At 40.5% G+C, this 17,430-nt stretch overlaps 3 protein-coding genes across 3 annotated transcripts; 2 read left to right on the top strand and 1 right to left on the bottom strand.

Moving 5' to 3' along the window:
• The first annotated feature begins 271 nt into the window (after positions 1–271).
• LOC129806199 (methyltransferase-like protein 17, mitochondrial) lies at positions 272–11,411 on the top strand. Its single transcript, XM_055854607.1, has 3 exons — positions 272–388; positions 443–1,378; positions 10,878–11,411. The coding sequence occupies exons 1-3, from the start codon at positions 344–346 to the stop codon at positions 11,310–11,312; spliced, it is 1,416 nt and encodes a 471-aa protein (XP_055710582.1). The 5' UTR covers positions 272–343; the 3' UTR covers positions 11,313–11,411.
• On the bottom strand, positions 11,334–16,225 carry LOC129806200 (pyruvate dehydrogenase [acetyl-transferring]-phosphatase 1, mitochondrial). The gene is made up of 5 exons (XM_055854608.1): positions 15,877–16,225; positions 15,625–15,813; positions 15,050–15,517; positions 11,797–12,209; positions 11,334–11,725 (listed from the first exon to the last, which is right to left on the bottom strand). The coding sequence occupies exons 1-5, from the start codon at positions 15,982–15,984 to the stop codon at positions 11,518–11,520; spliced, it is 1,386 nt and encodes a 461-aa protein (XP_055710583.1). The 5' UTR covers positions 15,985–16,225; the 3' UTR covers positions 11,334–11,517.
• A 264-nt stretch (positions 16,226–16,489) lies between these two features.
• On the top strand, positions 16,490–17,271 carry LOC129806201 (uncharacterized). Its single transcript, XM_055854609.1, has 2 exons — positions 16,490–16,586; positions 16,647–17,271. Coding segments are annotated over exons 1-2 (552 nt in total). The 5' UTR covers positions 16,490–16,585; the 3' UTR covers positions 17,198–17,271.
• Positions 17,272–17,430: the final 159 nt, after the last annotated feature.

Raw genomic sequence — 17,430 nt, 5'->3', positions numbered from 1 at the left:
ATTATCGTAGATGTCACAGAAAGGTCAATTTTTTATAGTTATAAAAATTTTTGAGCATTTATTAGTTTTCGAAAATTAAAAAGTAACAAGAACAAGCCTTTTAGTGCTTCAAGCATTAATTCTGATCATTTTTTTTTTTAATTTCTTTTATTTACCAGAAGTTCCTTCCGTTTCTTCTATAATTTTTGAAAATCTGTAAGGAACATAAAAGCCTGAATATAGGCAAAATCGGCAATATCAGTCTTTTTTATAGTTCCCAAACATAGATGGCAGTGGTGTCGGATCAGAAAGTGTGGTGCTTTGTTTTGGTTTTTAATGCTATTTTTCCACACTGCTTTTCGCAATGAAATTCTCTTTTACACCAATTTTCTTCCGGCAAATCTCAAAGGTAGGATCCCAAGCTCCCATTCTAGCTCATAACTAAGAAAATTCCCTCTTGCAGTTTGCCACAAAACCATCAGTTAACTTGGAGCAAAATGTCGCAAAGGCACTAGAAAATGTTGAATTTAAACCGAGAAAACATCCTGGAATTGTCAAGGTAAAGACTATAAAAATGCCCGAATTCCTCGAGGAGAGCATCCCCAAGGTCATCAAGGATTACCCTATGGCTTCAGTGTGCAATGATGCTGAAGCACTGGACAGATATCTGTGGAGCCGGCATCCGCCTCCGACTCTCGAAGAGGTCAAGAACAAACAGGAAAAATTCCGAGCTATGTTGATTGAGAAGCACAAGTACAACTTCCAGGAGATGTCAGAGACTGAGAGGCATCATGCCAGCAATGTTCTGTTCCAGCAGGTGCAAACACGGCTGAAGAAGGAAGTTTATTCGTGGAAGAATGTTCAGTACGACGAATACAGAGCCCTACAGTACCTTCTGGGCAGATCTCCAGGGGAATATGCTTCGATGCTGAGGATCCTCACTGAGATTCAAGAGAGGGATCCAGCATTTTCCCCACGGAGTTACTTTGACTTTGGCTCAGGAGTAGGAAGTGCTCTCTGGGCCACGATAAATGTCTGGCCGAAGGAGAAGATCTTTGAGTACTTCATGGTGGATGCTTCCAGTGACATGAATGATTTGTCAGAGCTAATTCTCAGGCGAGGTAATCCTGACATTGAGCCAATGGTCAGGAATTACTTCTACAGACAATTCCTGCCCGCAACAGCGACAAATACTTACGATCTTGTGGTGTGCTCCAATTCGCTCTTCGAGCTGCCCTCGAAGGACGCCCGGCTGAAGACTCTCAAGACGCTGTGGTCAAAATGCGAAAACTACATGGTTATCGTGGAAAGAGGGACAAAAGCTGGATTTAATTTGATCACCGAAGCCAGGAATTTCATCCTGAAAATCGATCCAGAAAACTGCCATGTTCATTCTCCGGTGAGTTGAATATTTTCTAGATTAAAGATTAAACAGGTTTTAAGGGGTGACTCATATAGAAAAAACTCGTGATCTGTTTCGGAAACCCGAGCAACTTCAGAAAAAAGGTTTCGTGAAACACGAAACGAGGTTGCAACGAAAAAAAGTTTCATGGAACTTTGAAAGTTCCACGAAACTCACAGAAACCTTGAAAAAAGCTTTGTGAGACCCAGAAACTTTGACAAAAATTCGTGAAACCAAAGAAACTACAAAACTCGAGAAATATTAGAAAAAAAACCTCGTGACTGAAACCCAGAAACCTTTAGAAAACCAAAGAAAATTTAAAATGTTTTACAAAATCCGACAAACCTTAGGAAAAATGTTTCGTGAGTTTCGTAAGGCCCAGAAACCTTTACTAAGTTTCTATCAATCTTGAGAAATTTTTCAAAAAAAAAAACATCCTCAAAATTCTAGAAACTTAAAAATTTCGTAAGACCCATTAAGCTACGAAAAAGTTTAATTAAACTCGAGAAAGCTTCAAAAAGTTCTACGAAACCATTGTCTTTGTATCTAAATAGTCCCGTAAAGACTCAGTTTTCTTTATTGTATCCTGTATGGCGCTGCGATCGCTTTTTCTACAGGTATATTTTTTACCCCCTCCCTTAACCCTTTAAGGACGAGAAGGTCAAAAATCGAGGGTCAGAAAAAAACATTTTTGCTAACTTTTTAGAGCAAAATACAGCTTTAGAAGGCCCTAGGAAAAATTTCATTTTTGGGTCACGGGTGATCCAATCGTCCTTAAAGGGTTAACCTTTTAATCTGGATCTGGACTATGTGGTACACTTACGATATGTATCTATTATATGCCTTATTTTATTCAAAAAATTCTAAATTTCGACTGTTACCGTCCTAGAGTTTAAGCGGTAAAAGATATCATGCTCCGTTCTTCGGTGATCCCCTATAAAAGAACGATATCTCCGGACGTTTTTTATTTTTTACCCCCACCTTCCTTCATCCTCTCCAAAACCATGTTTTTTTTTATTTTTTTCGAAAACGGCTCAAACGATTTCTTTTATTTTTGGATATGTGGAGGTGGTCCAGGCGAACATTTCGTCCAAACATACCTATGACCTAAAAAATCGCCATCTTGAATTTTTGAAAGAAAAAAAAATTTACTACATTAGAGGATATATTTTTCAACCGATTTGGATAAATTTGGATGCTTTGGAAAGGTCTTGAAATTTCCAATCCAATTACATCGGTCGCAATCAATAATTTAATCGGTTATGTACCCGTAAATAACCAATCTTTTTCAAATATTCTTCTTTTCTGTCCTTAAACTTGTTACCCATCTAGAGGCGAAACGGTATGAGATACAGAATCAGATAGAGGGTGCAATAAGCCTAGTCTCTCTTTTCTAAGAAATTGACTTGACTTATCGCCCAGAATTTACGATTTTTTACGAAAGATGCAGTTTGTCTATAGTGAATTAGGGTAAAGTGGTACAAGTTGGACAAGTTTTTTTCTTGATAAATTTACTACTTCATTTTTCTTTGTATATTTTTAATGCAGTTTTATAATTGGGTTCCTTGTGCTTAAAAACAAATTTTGTACTGTATTTATCAAGAAAAAAAGCCATGTTCAAATTGTACCGGCGAATTGTCCAACTTGTAACACTAATTCCAAATTATATCACTTACCCTAATGTGTTATATTTTCATTTTATTGATTTTATCAAAGTTTTTGACACACAATCGTGGTACAAAATGAAACATAAACACACCACAAAGAAAATTATCTTGTTTTTCGACAGAAAACAAATTCCCACAGCAGAAAATATGAAAAACGTTGACCAGATTCAAAAAACTAGAACAGAGGTGTGCAAGAACCGTTTAAAACCGAAAAAACGTCAAACAGAAATTTGGGTGCAATTTGATTGCACTGTTTTTACACTGTAAATCGTTTTGAACAAAGTGTTATTGAAGTGCACAGAAAAGTAGGCTAATGTGAGACAAAATCACCTAATTTGTCCACAAAGGAAGGATGAAGGACATTCCCAGCATTGAGAATCTCCTCCTCCAACAGCTTTTCCAACAATTTTTATTGTTTATGTTGTGGAAACTGGCCGCTGTGTGGCGTTCGGGAAACAGTGGGGAAAATATTATTAGAGTTTTGGAGGGAAAAGGTGTGGTGAATTATGAACTGTCAAGTGAATGAAAAAGGTGACGCCCATTGTGAAATTCGAGAATAAAGTAAGAGAGTTTTTTTGGAAATTGTTAAAAGGTTTTAATTTTGAGTACAACAAAATTTGGCGCCCAACGTGTGCCGGGCTGTTTGAAAAATGAATCGTGAGTCCACACGTCTTGGCCAGGACGGTGGGAGTGAGACCAGAGCAAACCTCATTTTGAGGTTAGAAAAGACAAAACTTGAGATGGAGAGTCTCCGGGCGGCTGAACGTGAAATCAAGAGGCAAATTCAAGTCGAGGATATGGAGGAAGGAGAGTGCAGCTCACAGGAAGAAGAAATTCTGCCCGAATATCCATCTGAGCAGAAATATGTTGAAGGTACTTCCTTCCGGGAACTATCTACGATGCTCACGGAACAGAGCAAGAGTATGGCCCAGGCTATGTCAAGGCAGACGGGTCTAAAAGATCTACCCAAGTTCTCGGGGGATCCAGATGAATGGAGAATTTTTCTGGCACAGTATCGACGCTCCACCTCTATCTGTGGATATGATTCCACCGAAAATGTGGCAAGACTTGAGAAAAGTCTCACCGGAGAAGCCAGAGAGGCAGTAAAAGCGCTTCTGACATCACCAGCAAGCGCAGATGAAATCATCCAGGTCTTATCCAGACGATTTGGGAACACTAGACAGATGTTACTGCGGCTGATCGACCAGGCCAAGAATATTGACGGACCAAAAGATGACAACCCCTTGAGTGTTGCAAAATTTGCCACAGCCGTGCACAACATCGCTGTGTCCCTGGAGCAGCTCGATGGGGGGCGATACTTAACATCAGTGAGTGTGGTAGACGACCTTGAGAGAAAGCTCACGCCCATAATGCGAATGCTGTGGTCTGAAGCGGTTTATAAAAGGACGAATTACACTGTGAAGGATCTCTCCCTTTGGCTGCAGCAGAGGGCCGAGGCGGCTCTTTCCATTGCCCCAATAAACACCACCAAATCTACTCGGTCAAATACCACCGCTCTTAAGGAACGCAAGAAGTCAAGTGTGCGTTCCGTCCTTTCTGTAGTCAGTCAGGGCGAAGAGAACACAAAGCGGGGATGTGCAAATTGTCAGGAGGATCACTACACAACAGTGTGCCCAAAATTGAAGGAGCTAACTCCCGAAGGAAGATTCGTACGTGTAAGAGAGTTGAAGCTGTGCCTCAGTTGCCTCGGGAAAAATCACAGAATTGTCAATTGCTTCAGACGACGTCCGTGTGGTATTGAAGGATGTAAAAGGCAACACCATCGACTTCTTCATCAGAAAGTGGAGAAACCAGAAGAAAAGAAAGCAGAAGGTAACTAGTTCAATTTAAGGTTTTGAAATTTTTCAAGATATACGTTATGATTCATACAAATGTGAAATTTTTGTGAAAGTTTCTTGAGTGAATTGGAAAAGTTAATAATGTTCCTTAATATATTGAGTATGAATTCACTAGTCAAAATTTTGCTTAAAACTGAGAAATAACATTGAAAGAAGAGAAAATTTGATAAAGATATATTATTGATGGAGGGATGAAAATGTAGGAAAAATTGTGGGAGATGCAAGGAAGTGAAAATAATGAAATAAAGCATAAAAGAAATGGAAATATAACAAAGATTACTAAAATTTCAAACTTAAAAAAGGCAGTAAAATTATGGTTTCTAAAGGAAGAAATAAATAAATATAAATGTGAGGCATTGGTGGTTAGCCACACAGAATATATAAATTTCATTGGGAAAAATGGGAAACCTTTTCCGGCAATTGCAGAGGAAGTGGTAACCTATTTTTCAATTAACCTAGAACTTAAAGAAGGTCCTACACACAATGTGTGTCATGATCATTGGCACTGTGGTGGTGTCGGATCCGTAGAGGAAGTTGACTGGCCTTTTCCGGCAATCATTGCAGAGGAAGTAGCTTGTCATTTTCCGACGGAGAGTATACCAAAGCAAGTCAAGCATTTTAAAATGTTTGACTATTGGCACTGTGGTAGTGTCAGATCTGTAGAGGAAGTTGATGAGCCTTTTCCGGCACCTACTGCAGAGGAAGTGGATTATCATTTTCCGACAGATAGTAACCAAAGAAAGTCACAAACACTTTAAGTGTTGCGACTATTGACACTGTGGTAGTGTCAGATTCGTAGAGGAAGTTAACTGGTCTTTTCCGGCAACTCTTGCTGAGGAAGTGACTCAGTATTTTCCGACGGATTTAGGAACCAAGGCAAGTCGTAAATGCTACCAAGCGTTATGGCTATCGACACTGCGGGTGTCAGGTCCGTAGAGGAAACATACTAGCCTTTCCGGAAAGTTAAAAAAAAAAATAATAATAATAATAAAATAAAATAAAATAAAATAAAATAAAATAAAATAAAATAAAATAAAAATAAGAGAGAGAAAATAAGGCTTAGTATTTTCTAACGGACAGTGAATAAAAGAGGAGTACATGACATTACCTAGATATCAATGCAGTAGTAGATAAAGAAAAAAGAAAAAATGTTGGTAATATGTCATGTAATGAGAATTGTGAATGATTAGACATTTAGAAACGGTTGTTATAGTCATTTCAGATGAGTCATCAGGGTCTGTGACGAATGCCTTACGGCATAACTACTTTGAAAGACTATACGCAACTGCAAACCGCACAGACAGAGGAATAGTTATGCTTAGAGTTGCCCCTGTAACATTGAGAAACAATCTATCGGGAGAAACTATGAATACTCTAGCCTTGTTAGACTCTGGAGCCACTGTGACATTGATAGAGAGCGCGACCGCGCAAAAATTGAATCTTGAAGGTTGAGTCTAATAAGTTTAATTATGTTTTCCTTCTTTGTAACTGTATTGATAAATAATTTGTTAGGTCGTGAAACGGAAATCAATTTACAATGGTTGGATAGTAATACCAGGCAAAGAAGTACTACAAAGGCAGTGACGTTTGATATCAAAGGATGGAGATCCAAAGATAAATGGTTTAACATTCCTCAATGTTACACCATTGATCAGTTAGAGTTGCCACAAGTTCACGTTCATCGTGAAGAATTGATACAAAGATTCCCTTATTTGGCAAAGGTCGAATTTAAGTCTATTACCGGGGATCGTCCTAAAATACTCATTGGGGAGGACAATGCAGGAATTACTGCAACCAAACAATTAATTCACGATTCGCTAAACAACCCAGTAGCTTCTTTGACGAATCTTGGCTGGATTATTAGCGGATCAACGGGCGAAACTTGTAAAAGAAAACGTTCTGTTGATGTAGTAGGTCATGCGTGTCAAGAATTGATAGAGCTTATCAAGCAGCACTACCAATTTGAGGACATTAAGATGAAAACTGAGAATTCCTTTTCTTTAAACAAAGATGATAAGAAAGCACTAGAGATTCTGGAATCAGTCACAAGACGAGTTGGGAAACGATTCGAAACGGGTCTCCTCTGGAAAACCCCGAAGCCTGAAATGCCAGATTCCAGAGCTGCTGCTTGGCGAAGACTTCAGCAAGTAGAGGCAAAGATGGATAAAGACCCAAAATTCACAGATCAATATTCTGCAAAAATCCAAGATTATTTGTCAAAGGGTTACCTGGTCCCACTGGATGAACATGAGAAGGGTATGCCGAAAGAAAATGTGTGGTATCTGCCTCACTTTGGGGTGACAAACCCTAACAAACCAGGGAAGATACGTCTAGTTTTAGATGCAGCAGCAGAAGTGAACTCCATATCTTTAAATAATAGTCTTCTAAGTGGGCCAAATCTGACTATATCATTGACCGGGCTACTCATGCGATTTCGAATTGGTCAACATGGATTCGTTGGAGATATAAAGGAGATGTTTCATCAAGTACGAATCTTGCCAGAAGATCAGAATTATCAAAGGATACTGTGGCGAGGAAACTCTCGTGACACGTTTCCAGTTGAATATAAAATGACTGTCATGATTTTTGGTGCAACGTGTAGCCCAGCAGTAGCCTCATATGTAAAAAACAAGAACGCAGAGGAATATGCTGAAGAATTCCCAGAAGCCACCCGAGAGATAGTAGAGAATCACTATGTAGATGACTACTTAGGCAGTGCTGATGATGAAACCTCCGCGATAAAACTGATTAAAGATGTGATTCACGTTCACAAAATGGGAGGGTTTGAGATAAGGAATTTCGTAAGTTCCTCACCCGTGATTATCAATGGACTTCCACCCGATCTACGGCTTCCGAAATTGAGTGTAGATTTAGATTTCGATAGTAAATTTGAGAAAGTCCTCGGGGTATGGTGGGAGCCTCTTACGGACGTTTTTTCATTCCGTAATCGAGAGAGTGTGGATACAGAGAATTTGCCTACCAAACGTCAAGCCTTGAAAACACTAATGAAGGTATATGACCCTGTCGGTTTCGTAGCACAGTTTATCATAAGAGGCAGGATTATATTCCAACGTATTTGGAGATTTGGAACGGATTGGGATCAGCAACTTCCAGCTGAACTATGTCAGCAATGGAAAGCGTGGGTTGCACAATTAATCCATTTAAGTGATGTCGAAATTCCAAGATGCTATGCTCCATTGGAGTACAGGCAGGGCCGTGTAGAACTACATATCTTTACGGATGCCAGTGAAGATGCGTATGCAGCCGTAGCCTATTTTCGTTTCGTAAATTGCATGAAAATTCATGTTTCTCTAGTAACGGCAAAAGCAAAGGTTGCACCACTCAAATCAGCATCAATCCCTCGTTTGGAACTTGAAGGTGCAGTACTCGGATGTAGACTTATGCAGGTGATTCAAGGGGAAACCAAAATTGAAATCGATAGAAAGGTCTTTTGGACGGATTCAGTTGTCGTGCTGAATTGGATTAGAGCGGATTCTCGAAGCTATAAGCCCTTTGTGGGAAACCGGGTCGGAGAGATACAAGAGGTTACTAATCCTGACGAGTGGAAATGGCTACCAACTGACCTCAATGTGGCAGATATTGCTACAAGGGATACAGGAAATACCGACTTCTCTCCAGAGTCAACATGGTACAGTGGTCCTGAATTTCTGTACAAAAGTGAGAGCGAATGGCCACAACAAAGAGAGTCATCAGAGTTTGTAGCTGCCACCATCAAACATAGTTGGGAACCCGTGATTGATAGCAAAAACTATATGCGTTGGAGTCATATTCATAGAGTGATGACATACGTGTATCGATTCCAGCGAGCTTGTAGGGAGAAATGGAGAACAAACGGTCATTCCCAACTGGGAAGCTCAGTCATCTTGAGTGCCACAGATTGGGAAGGAGGGCTTAGGTATTTACTGCTCCATTCGCAGAAAGAAAGTTTTGGAATGAGCATGAGCTCTGAGTCAAGGACAGGCGAACTTCAACTTCTAAACGTCCCTAGAGGAAGTTCATTGTACAAGTTCAATCCTGCCATCGACTCGTGTGGTATAATGAGAGCATCAGGCCGTTTGAATAACATGCCCCTGGTGAGGGAGGATTTTAAAAACCCAATCCTGCTTCACGCAGATAATCGTATTGTTCAGCTGCTGCTTGAAGATTTTCATGTTCGTCTGGGGCACTGGAGAGCGGACTTTGTACTTGCTGAGCTCCGTCAGCGATATGAAATCATCAAGGGACGTGCTACTCTTAAACGTCTACAGAGAGGATGCAAGACATGCCAAGTATCGAAAGCCAAACCGCAGATTCCTCTTATGGGGCAACTGCCTTCAGAACGTTTGAGTATGCATGTCGTTCCGTTTACCAACACAGGATGTGATATGTTTGGACCGTTATACGTCAAGAGTGGAAGAAACGAGGTTAAAAGATACGGTATGATCTTCACGTGCATGACGACACGCGCCATTCATTTGGAGTTATGTTGTTCCCTTAGCACGGATTCCTGTTTGTTGGCTCTCAGAAGATTTTTCGGACGAAGAGGAAATCCTGCAAAGATCATATCGGACAACGGAACTAACTTTCGAGGTGCAGCTAGAGAACTGAAGGAAGCAGCAGCATCTTTGGATCACGCCAAGGTCAAAGCAAAACTCGCTAAGATGAATATTGAATGGGACTTCAACCCACCCTACTCGCCTCACATGGGCGGCTGCTGGGAAAGATTAATAGGACCTGTGAAGCGGGCATTGAAGCAATCTGTTGAGATTACTAAACATCCACCAAGTGAAGAGGTCTTGCACACTCTTCTTGTCGAAGCAGAACACCTAGTCAACAGTCGTCCACTTCTTGAGTTGACGGATTCTGGTGAAGTGCTGACTCCAAACCATTTCCTCATACATCGGCAATCTGGACTCACTCCTGGGGGGATCTTTGAAGATCAGGATTTAATCCTCCGCAAAGAATGGAGAAAGTCTCAGCGCCTCGCCGATCACTTTTGGCAAATATGGCGAAAACATTATGCTCCAACCTTGACCCACAGACCTAAGTGGAGAGAATCTGGTCAACCAATTATTGAAGGAGATAGAGTGGTCATCATGGAACCCAATACAGAACGCAATCAATGGATATTTGGACGAGTCATTAAAGCGATCCCAGCGATGGACGGACATGCTCGAACCGCAACGATTCGACTAGAAGACGGAAGTGAGTGTGTACGTCCGGTGACTCGCCTTGCTGTGATTAGGCCACCTCCACTCGTTATGGATGATGACGGAATTGGGAAATAGCTCCCCAATCCGGGTGGGAGGATGTTGTGGAAACTGGCCGCTGTGTGGCGTTCGGGAAACAGTGGGGAAAATATTATTAGAGTTTTGGAGGGAAAAGGTGTGGTGAATTATGAACTGTCAAGTGAATGAAAAAGGTGACGCCCATTGTGAAATTCGAGAATAAAGTAAGAGAGTTTTTTTGGAAATTGTTAAAAGGTTTTAATTTTGAGTACAACAGTTTAACACAGTAATTTGCCATCCGGAGTACTTAAATTTCACTTTTAAACCATTTTTATACACAGTAACCATCGTGGCCCTTCGAAAATACTGTATTTTCACGAGTAAAATGAAAAAAAAAACAAATTACGTAAATTTGAGGTTACATCACTTGCGCTTTGCGCGCAATAACATCCGCTTTTTTTCAGTGTACTTCACTTGTCAAAGCGCCACCTGAACAATATAATTTTGACGTTTTTTCGGTTTTAAACGGTTTTTGCACATCTCTGAAAAATGTCATTTGAGCCCCAATCAGCCGGATACAAATATGTATTAAGAAAAAGTAGGCAAAGAAGGCGTGGTCTATTTGCTGACTTCTCCATTCAAATTTCCTGAAATTCAGTGTTTACTCCAAAAAGTTACTTACAAAAAAAAATCACTTGGGAATTTTTTATTATTATTCCCCAATTTTAATTGATCCTTTCAGTGTCCTCATGACTCCGTCTGTCCAAGGAGATTTGAAGATGACGGAACTCCGTGCAATTTCACTGTAAAATACGAAAATCTTTCTGCTTTCCACAAGAATCGCATTCAAAATGAAATATTCAGCTACGTTGTACTGCGAAAAAAACCTCGAGATCTCAGCAGAAGTGAAGATTCCTGGCCAAGGATTGTACGTCCGGTTCTCGTACGCGCTAAACACTCCATCTGCCGGATGTGCACGAAAGAAGGAAAACTGCAGGAGGTGATTTTCACGAGTGCCAAGCACGGAAAACTGACCTATCAGTGTGCCAGAAGGAGCAACTGGGGAGACAGATTGCCCATCAATATTGTAAATCCAGATCCAGAAGGTGCAGTTCAGGCAAGTGAAAGTGTAGAAAGTGTCGAAAGAGTTGAAAGTGACGAGTTGAGTGAAAAGTGACGAGTTGAGTGAAAAGTGAGGTTAGGCAGTCAAATGCACTTTATTATCCAAAATGGCATCCATTTAGAGAATAAATAATTGCTAATGTTCTAAAAGGAAGATAATCCCAAGAGTGAAAAAAAAGAAAATCTGGCTAGAATTCTATGTACAGCAAAGCCTATAAAGCACACGTCCCATCACAAATTGACTTCTCGTTGCGAATTGATCACACTAGAGTGCTCTGTAGGTACTCTGAGTTGAAGTAGACGACAGTGACGGTGATGTCGTCCCGAAATAGACGCACAACGTCCGGCGGCAGGGATAGGATATGGGATATCTTTGAGTGTTCGATTCCGTAGTCAGTTCCACCGAGGGCATTCCGGATCAAATGAGTAGCGGAATTTTTGTCCATCGGTTTCTTTGGTATTCCTGTCCTGAGAAAGCCAAAAGTACTTTTATTAGAGTCTATTGTAGGATTTACTTGGGAGGGGTATTGGTTCCTAACCTTCTATGTGCCAGCATCTGGGATAGTTCTCCTAGTCGGATGTCCCGGTTCGGTAGCTCGAGGGGCTGCAGGAACGTCTTGCCGTTCATGTGCTCCCCGACTAGCCGAACCACTTGAAGGGGCGTCAGGACGTCCCAGAGTCCGTCAGTGGCCAGCACCAGGAACTTATCTCGTGGCTCCAGCCGGTGATACTTGATCTCCGGCTGGGCTGTTAGGTAGGGTGGGGTGTGGTAGTGGGGAGGCACAGCGGCCTCTCCATAGTGAGGACCAGCGACTGACTGAAGCGTGTCCCGGGGCCACTTGTAGCGGAAATCCCCGAGGGCACGCAGAGGTGCCAGCTGGCCCAGTAGCCGATCCACCCGGATCACTGTGTCGCGTTCACTGTGAGGATGTTCAGCCATGATGCGTCTCACCTGCAGTTAATTAATAATAATGGCACAATATCCAATAGAGCAACTAAGCCTTCTCATCATTCAGTCCCCGGGGACTGTCCAGGAGCACCGATTTAGTCCCGAAAAAACCCTAAATACGCGTGGAGTTCCCTTCCTTGCTCCCAAAACCTTCCCCATGACTTTATTGGACAAGCTTCTTTATTTTTTTTATACAGAGATGTGATTGTCACAGGAAAAACGTTTAGATCTTGACAATCTCAACTGCGAGAACTGCGATATTGGCATACAAAGTTGGTAGACATGAAAACTACTCGAAAACTTTACGAAAAACAGTTTATTAGGTTTCAGACAGTTCACCGTGGTGTCACATGTAAGATAAATAATTCTCCCTCTGTTCCGAAATAAGTTGTACATTCTTTAATATAAAATGTACTAGCAAACGTACGACTTATTTTGGGACAGAGGAAGTAATACTTTCTGAACTACGAGAATGTCAGAAAAGATAGGAAGTGTTTGATCTGGCCCCACTTGCGCTTCCGCTGCCGAGAGATCAACGAAGGTAACACCTGTGATTTTGCCTTCCTCGAAACCATCCTCAATAAATTGAGTAAGGTTCAAAACTTGACCTGAGCTGGATTTTCCAGAGCGGTACCCAGTTACTCACCGATCAACTTGTCCTCTACAACAGATGCGCTTTCTTTTGATCATATTCCCCTATTCTATGTCCATTATTGCAGCTGCAAAAATTAACATAGAATTCTATCTTATTTGCAAATGGCCTCTTTGCCGGGAGGGATCAGATTTTCGAACGCTGTCTTGTAATTTTCGCAAAGCAACAGATGGCGCTAGTCGAAGAATGATTTCCCAATTTCGAGAATTCTCTTTCAAATTTAATTTTAACCCTTTAAGGACGATTGGGTCACCCGTGACCCATAGAGAAAATTATTTTTTTTCTGACTACTCAAAATTCTTTCTTTCTAATGTTTGTATGTAATCGTAAAGTAGAAGATTATAGGAGTCTAGGATGTTTTTTTGCAAAACTCCAACTATTTGCTATAATAGTAAATATTTAAGCTCAAAATTGACCGTACTTTCAAATGACCGTACTTACTTTATTATTTTTTTATATTCCACATTTTTTAAGCGGAACCCTTTTGGGAATAGAAAGTACACTACTAATACATAATATTTTTCATTAGAATAAAAATTATCATTCATTGCTATCGTCAGAAAAATTACTTAAATTTTTATGCTATTTTTGTAAGACATTTAATTAATTTTGTTTATTAGTTTTTCTTTAATTATTGATTTTCAATCAGAAAAAAAGCGTTTCATCCTTAGGGGAAGTGTGCCAAATTTCGGCCAGCTTCTAATTTCGCCCACTTTGAGTATAATTTCGGCCATGCAAATAAATTAATTAAAATTATGCATGTAATCTTCGAATAGTCAATGAATTCATTTTGCTTTTAAATATTTATTCATTTTAGGATGTATTAACACAAAGACCGGTAAATTTTAGGTATAATATGAATTTAACTTGCGTTGTAAAAACTCAGTGTGGAAAGAGTCTTACAAAAAATGTGACAGATCGATTGTGTTTTCTAGCAGTCTTACGATTTGTGGTGAAGTCCAAAAGGTTTCCTTCGGTGTTTTTCATGATAATTGATTAGTTTTCATTAAATGTTGTTTCTGTTTATGTTAATAGTGAATCAATCTTTAAATTTCGGGTGAAATTTCCCAGCTGGATCCTGTATTTCGCGTAAAAAAGTATATACTTTGTGAGCGTCTCTCCGGTGAGGTAATGTTGTCTATTCCGGCAACATCTTTTGTTTTCCTAAATTTCTTATTCATTTTTTGTTTTCTTTTTCAATACTACTAAATATTAAACTCGTTCCGTTTGACGTTTTGAAATTTTCTAACCGTTGCGTTACAAAAGGTGGCCAGAAAAAAGGTGGCCGGAATTTCACTCAAAGTGGCCGGAATACTACCCAAAGCAATGCCCATATTTTTATTAATTTTTCAATATTTTAGGAAGTGATTTAGAGAAAACAAAGATGAAAACTAGTTTTCAAAGTTCCACACAAGGAAGTAACAAAAAATATCAATATGAATTAAAAATATTGCATTTCAAACTTAGGACTTCGGTGCTTAGTAGACTCTCTCTCAATTGGGCATTTGGGGCGAAATATCATCCGGTTTATCGATAGATTTGGGGGTCAAAGCCTTTGTAAATACCACAAAAAGCGCTCAATTATAAAGAATAACTATAAAATAAGAAGAACTACAACGAATTTGAGCGAATTAGCTTCATAATTAAACGTGAAAATTGTCAAAATTGTTTTCGCCCGATTGAAAAAGAGCCGATTGAGTGAGAGTCTACTGTATGCAACTATGCCGAAATTTGGCACACTAACCCTAACTGTGTTATCACACTTTCACATTAAAATTTTAATATGATTCACATTAATTGTCGCTGGTGAGAGTCCAAATGTGTAATTTGTGTGTTTGAATCATTTTATATTCAAAATTTGATCTATTTGTTGATAAAAAAGTAGACTTGGCCCGCAAAATTTGATATAAATTGATTTATAGCATTAATGTGAAAAATTAATGCGATATTCTCTTTAATTTTTTAATGTGAAAAATATTTATGCTTTAGGTAAATTTAAACTTATTTTTACAGGCCAAGTCCACTTTTTTATCAATAAATAGAAAAAAAAACCCAAATATTAAGTGACTCAAAGACACAAATAACTGTATAAGGATGCTCACAAGCGACAATTAATGTGAATCACATTAAAATTTTATTGTGCAAGTGTGATAACGCCGTAAAGGGTTAAGCAATATAAATCTTCACTTACCTCGCCAATGTTTTGAGCATTGTGTTCCGTGGTGAGTTTCCTGGCTGTCCACTGGCCCGTTGAGTCATTGACAGATCCCAGAACAGCCCCACAGTCCCCAATCCCAGCCACATGCAAGTGACAACCGTCGACATGAGCCACACAAGCTACAGCTCCGGACATGGCCACAGCCAGTGTCCGGACACTTGTATGCTGCATGGCTTCCCGGGACATGTCACCATCCAGGCGCATTACCGCCTGCTCCATCACGTGCTCCAGCGAAGTGTTCGATTGCCTGGCCAGAAGATCCTTGGCGAATCGACTGAAGCTGTCTTCGTAAATGTCCCGGATTTCGGGCACGAATTCGAGTTTATCATTGTGACACTGCAGAAAGGAGTAGCTCTTGGCCTCACTGGCCAGGTGCTTCTGCAATTCTGCCGGACTGATGAGACTGGCAGCGATGTAGCGGAGGATCCTCTTGGAAGAGACCTGGAAAGCAACTTTTTTCTGAGGGGCATGTGGCTCGATTGATGAATGAGTGGAAATTCCATTCCCACGTGAAATTCAAATGCCTCTATCTTATCTCTTATCTTTACCTGAGCACAAGCTGACCCTCCGTGTCCATCGAAAACTCCCACAAGGAAGCCCGATGTGTACAGGCAACTGGCCTCTGTTCGTGCATCTTCCATGGGGGAATTCGATGCCAGCTGATTGGAGTCAAAATATCGAACAGGACCACCGGAAAAGTCCTTTGTGAACTCATTTGCTCTGAGAATCAGATTCACCTGGAAGAAATGCAAAGGCCATGAAGATCCTTCTGTAGCTCGTGACCGGGGGAATGTCAGTACATCGTGTGGGGAGAGTTTGGGTATTTCTGAGCGGTACTTTCGCCAGTGACTCAGGAAATGTCTGTCCACAGCACCGAAATCACGCAATTTCCTCACAAAAGTCGCCATGTACCGGCTGACCCTGGATGCCAAAAAGCCACAAAAGCACTTCACCCGCGAAAAGTTCAACACCTCCGCACGATTTTTCACACAGAACCTATGGATGGGGCAGATGACGTACAGGATTTTCACATTCTTTGGCTAATTATGCTCGTAAGGAGACACAAATCACGAGAAAATTATTTTTATTTACGTTTTTCACGCGTGTTCGCGAAAATTTGACATTGGCCGATGCCATGCCGAACATTTTAATCGCAAAATGATATGTAGCGACATCTAGTGGGGGGAACAAAAATGATATTCAAAGAGAAAGCTGTTAATAAGAGATTTATTTTGGAGGGAAAAATTGAGGAATTTAATGAAAATTTACATTTTAATTGATATTTCTCACCAAAAATGCAGATTATTTGTTCCACAATAAAAGAAACTTCCTGTCCTTCTGGATAGATTTCCAGAGAAAATTTTAAATTTCACAAAAATATCCCAAACTCTCTGATAACGGAAGTTTGGGAGAAAAAAAGCGGCAAAAAAGGCAAAAGATTAGCTCTGGATCGTCATTGTGCGTCCATTCTGCTTTGAAGTCTCCTCGTGATCCTCTACCTCAGCACAAAGTAAGTAAATTACCTGGAAATTCTATTTAAATCCAGAAGAATAAGTTGATTTTCCATCAGTGTTCAGCAAACGCCCCTCAAAGATCCCGGAAGAGCTGCTGAATCTGGACGGGAAGAAGGAGAAGAAATTGAGTGAATTGGCGGTGAATCCCGTTGATCTCGAACTCGATCCCACAGCAAATATCCGGGAGTTGAGTGACTACATTCAGAGCATCGATCATCCAGCTCTGAAGCTTCCCATAAACGCACTCAGCAAATTCTCCGAGGAGTTTGAGGATTACAGCAACTTGAGGCCTCCGTCGCCAGGGATCAGCGCTAGGGATCTGCATAAAATCGAGACAGAGTCTTCACAGGCTGAGGAAGAGAAGATGGCCCACAGCGGAGCTCTTCAGGGCTACAGGAGGGGCCTTCTGGATGCAGCAAAAGCTTCCCAGGCATCCGAAGAGGAGCTCTTTGGGCAGTTTGTGGCTAAAATGCTGAGGACATTGAGCAAACCCCAACGATTTGATACAATGTCCAAAATGTCCAACATCCTTTTTGAAAATGCCATTGGATCTGCTTCCAAGGACCCACAGGATGTCCTGGAAGATAGGAACAGCAAATCTGATTGATTTTAATCGCATTTTACTTTAATACTTGATGATGACTCCTTGGCAATAAATGGATTTCTCTCTTTTTAAGAAGATTTTTCTCTTTTATGATGTGCTGCTGATTGGACTCTTGAATTCCTTGGAGATGAAAGCAGGCATCCGGTCAGAATCAGCAGCATCCCTCCCAAATGCTTCATTCATGTTTCATGTGTTTCATGCGTTTCATGTTTCACAGAAATTGCATGAAATTCCAG

Source organism: Phlebotomus papatasi, chromosome 3 (genome assembly GCF_024763615.1).
Source record: "Phlebotomus papatasi isolate M1 chromosome 3, Ppap_2.1, whole genome shotgun sequence".
NCBI lineage: Eukaryota > Metazoa > Arthropoda > Insecta > Diptera > Psychodidae > Phlebotomus > Phlebotomus papatasi.
Note: the sequence above shows the minus strand (reverse complement) of the source record. Positions and strands in the feature narration are given on the sequence as shown.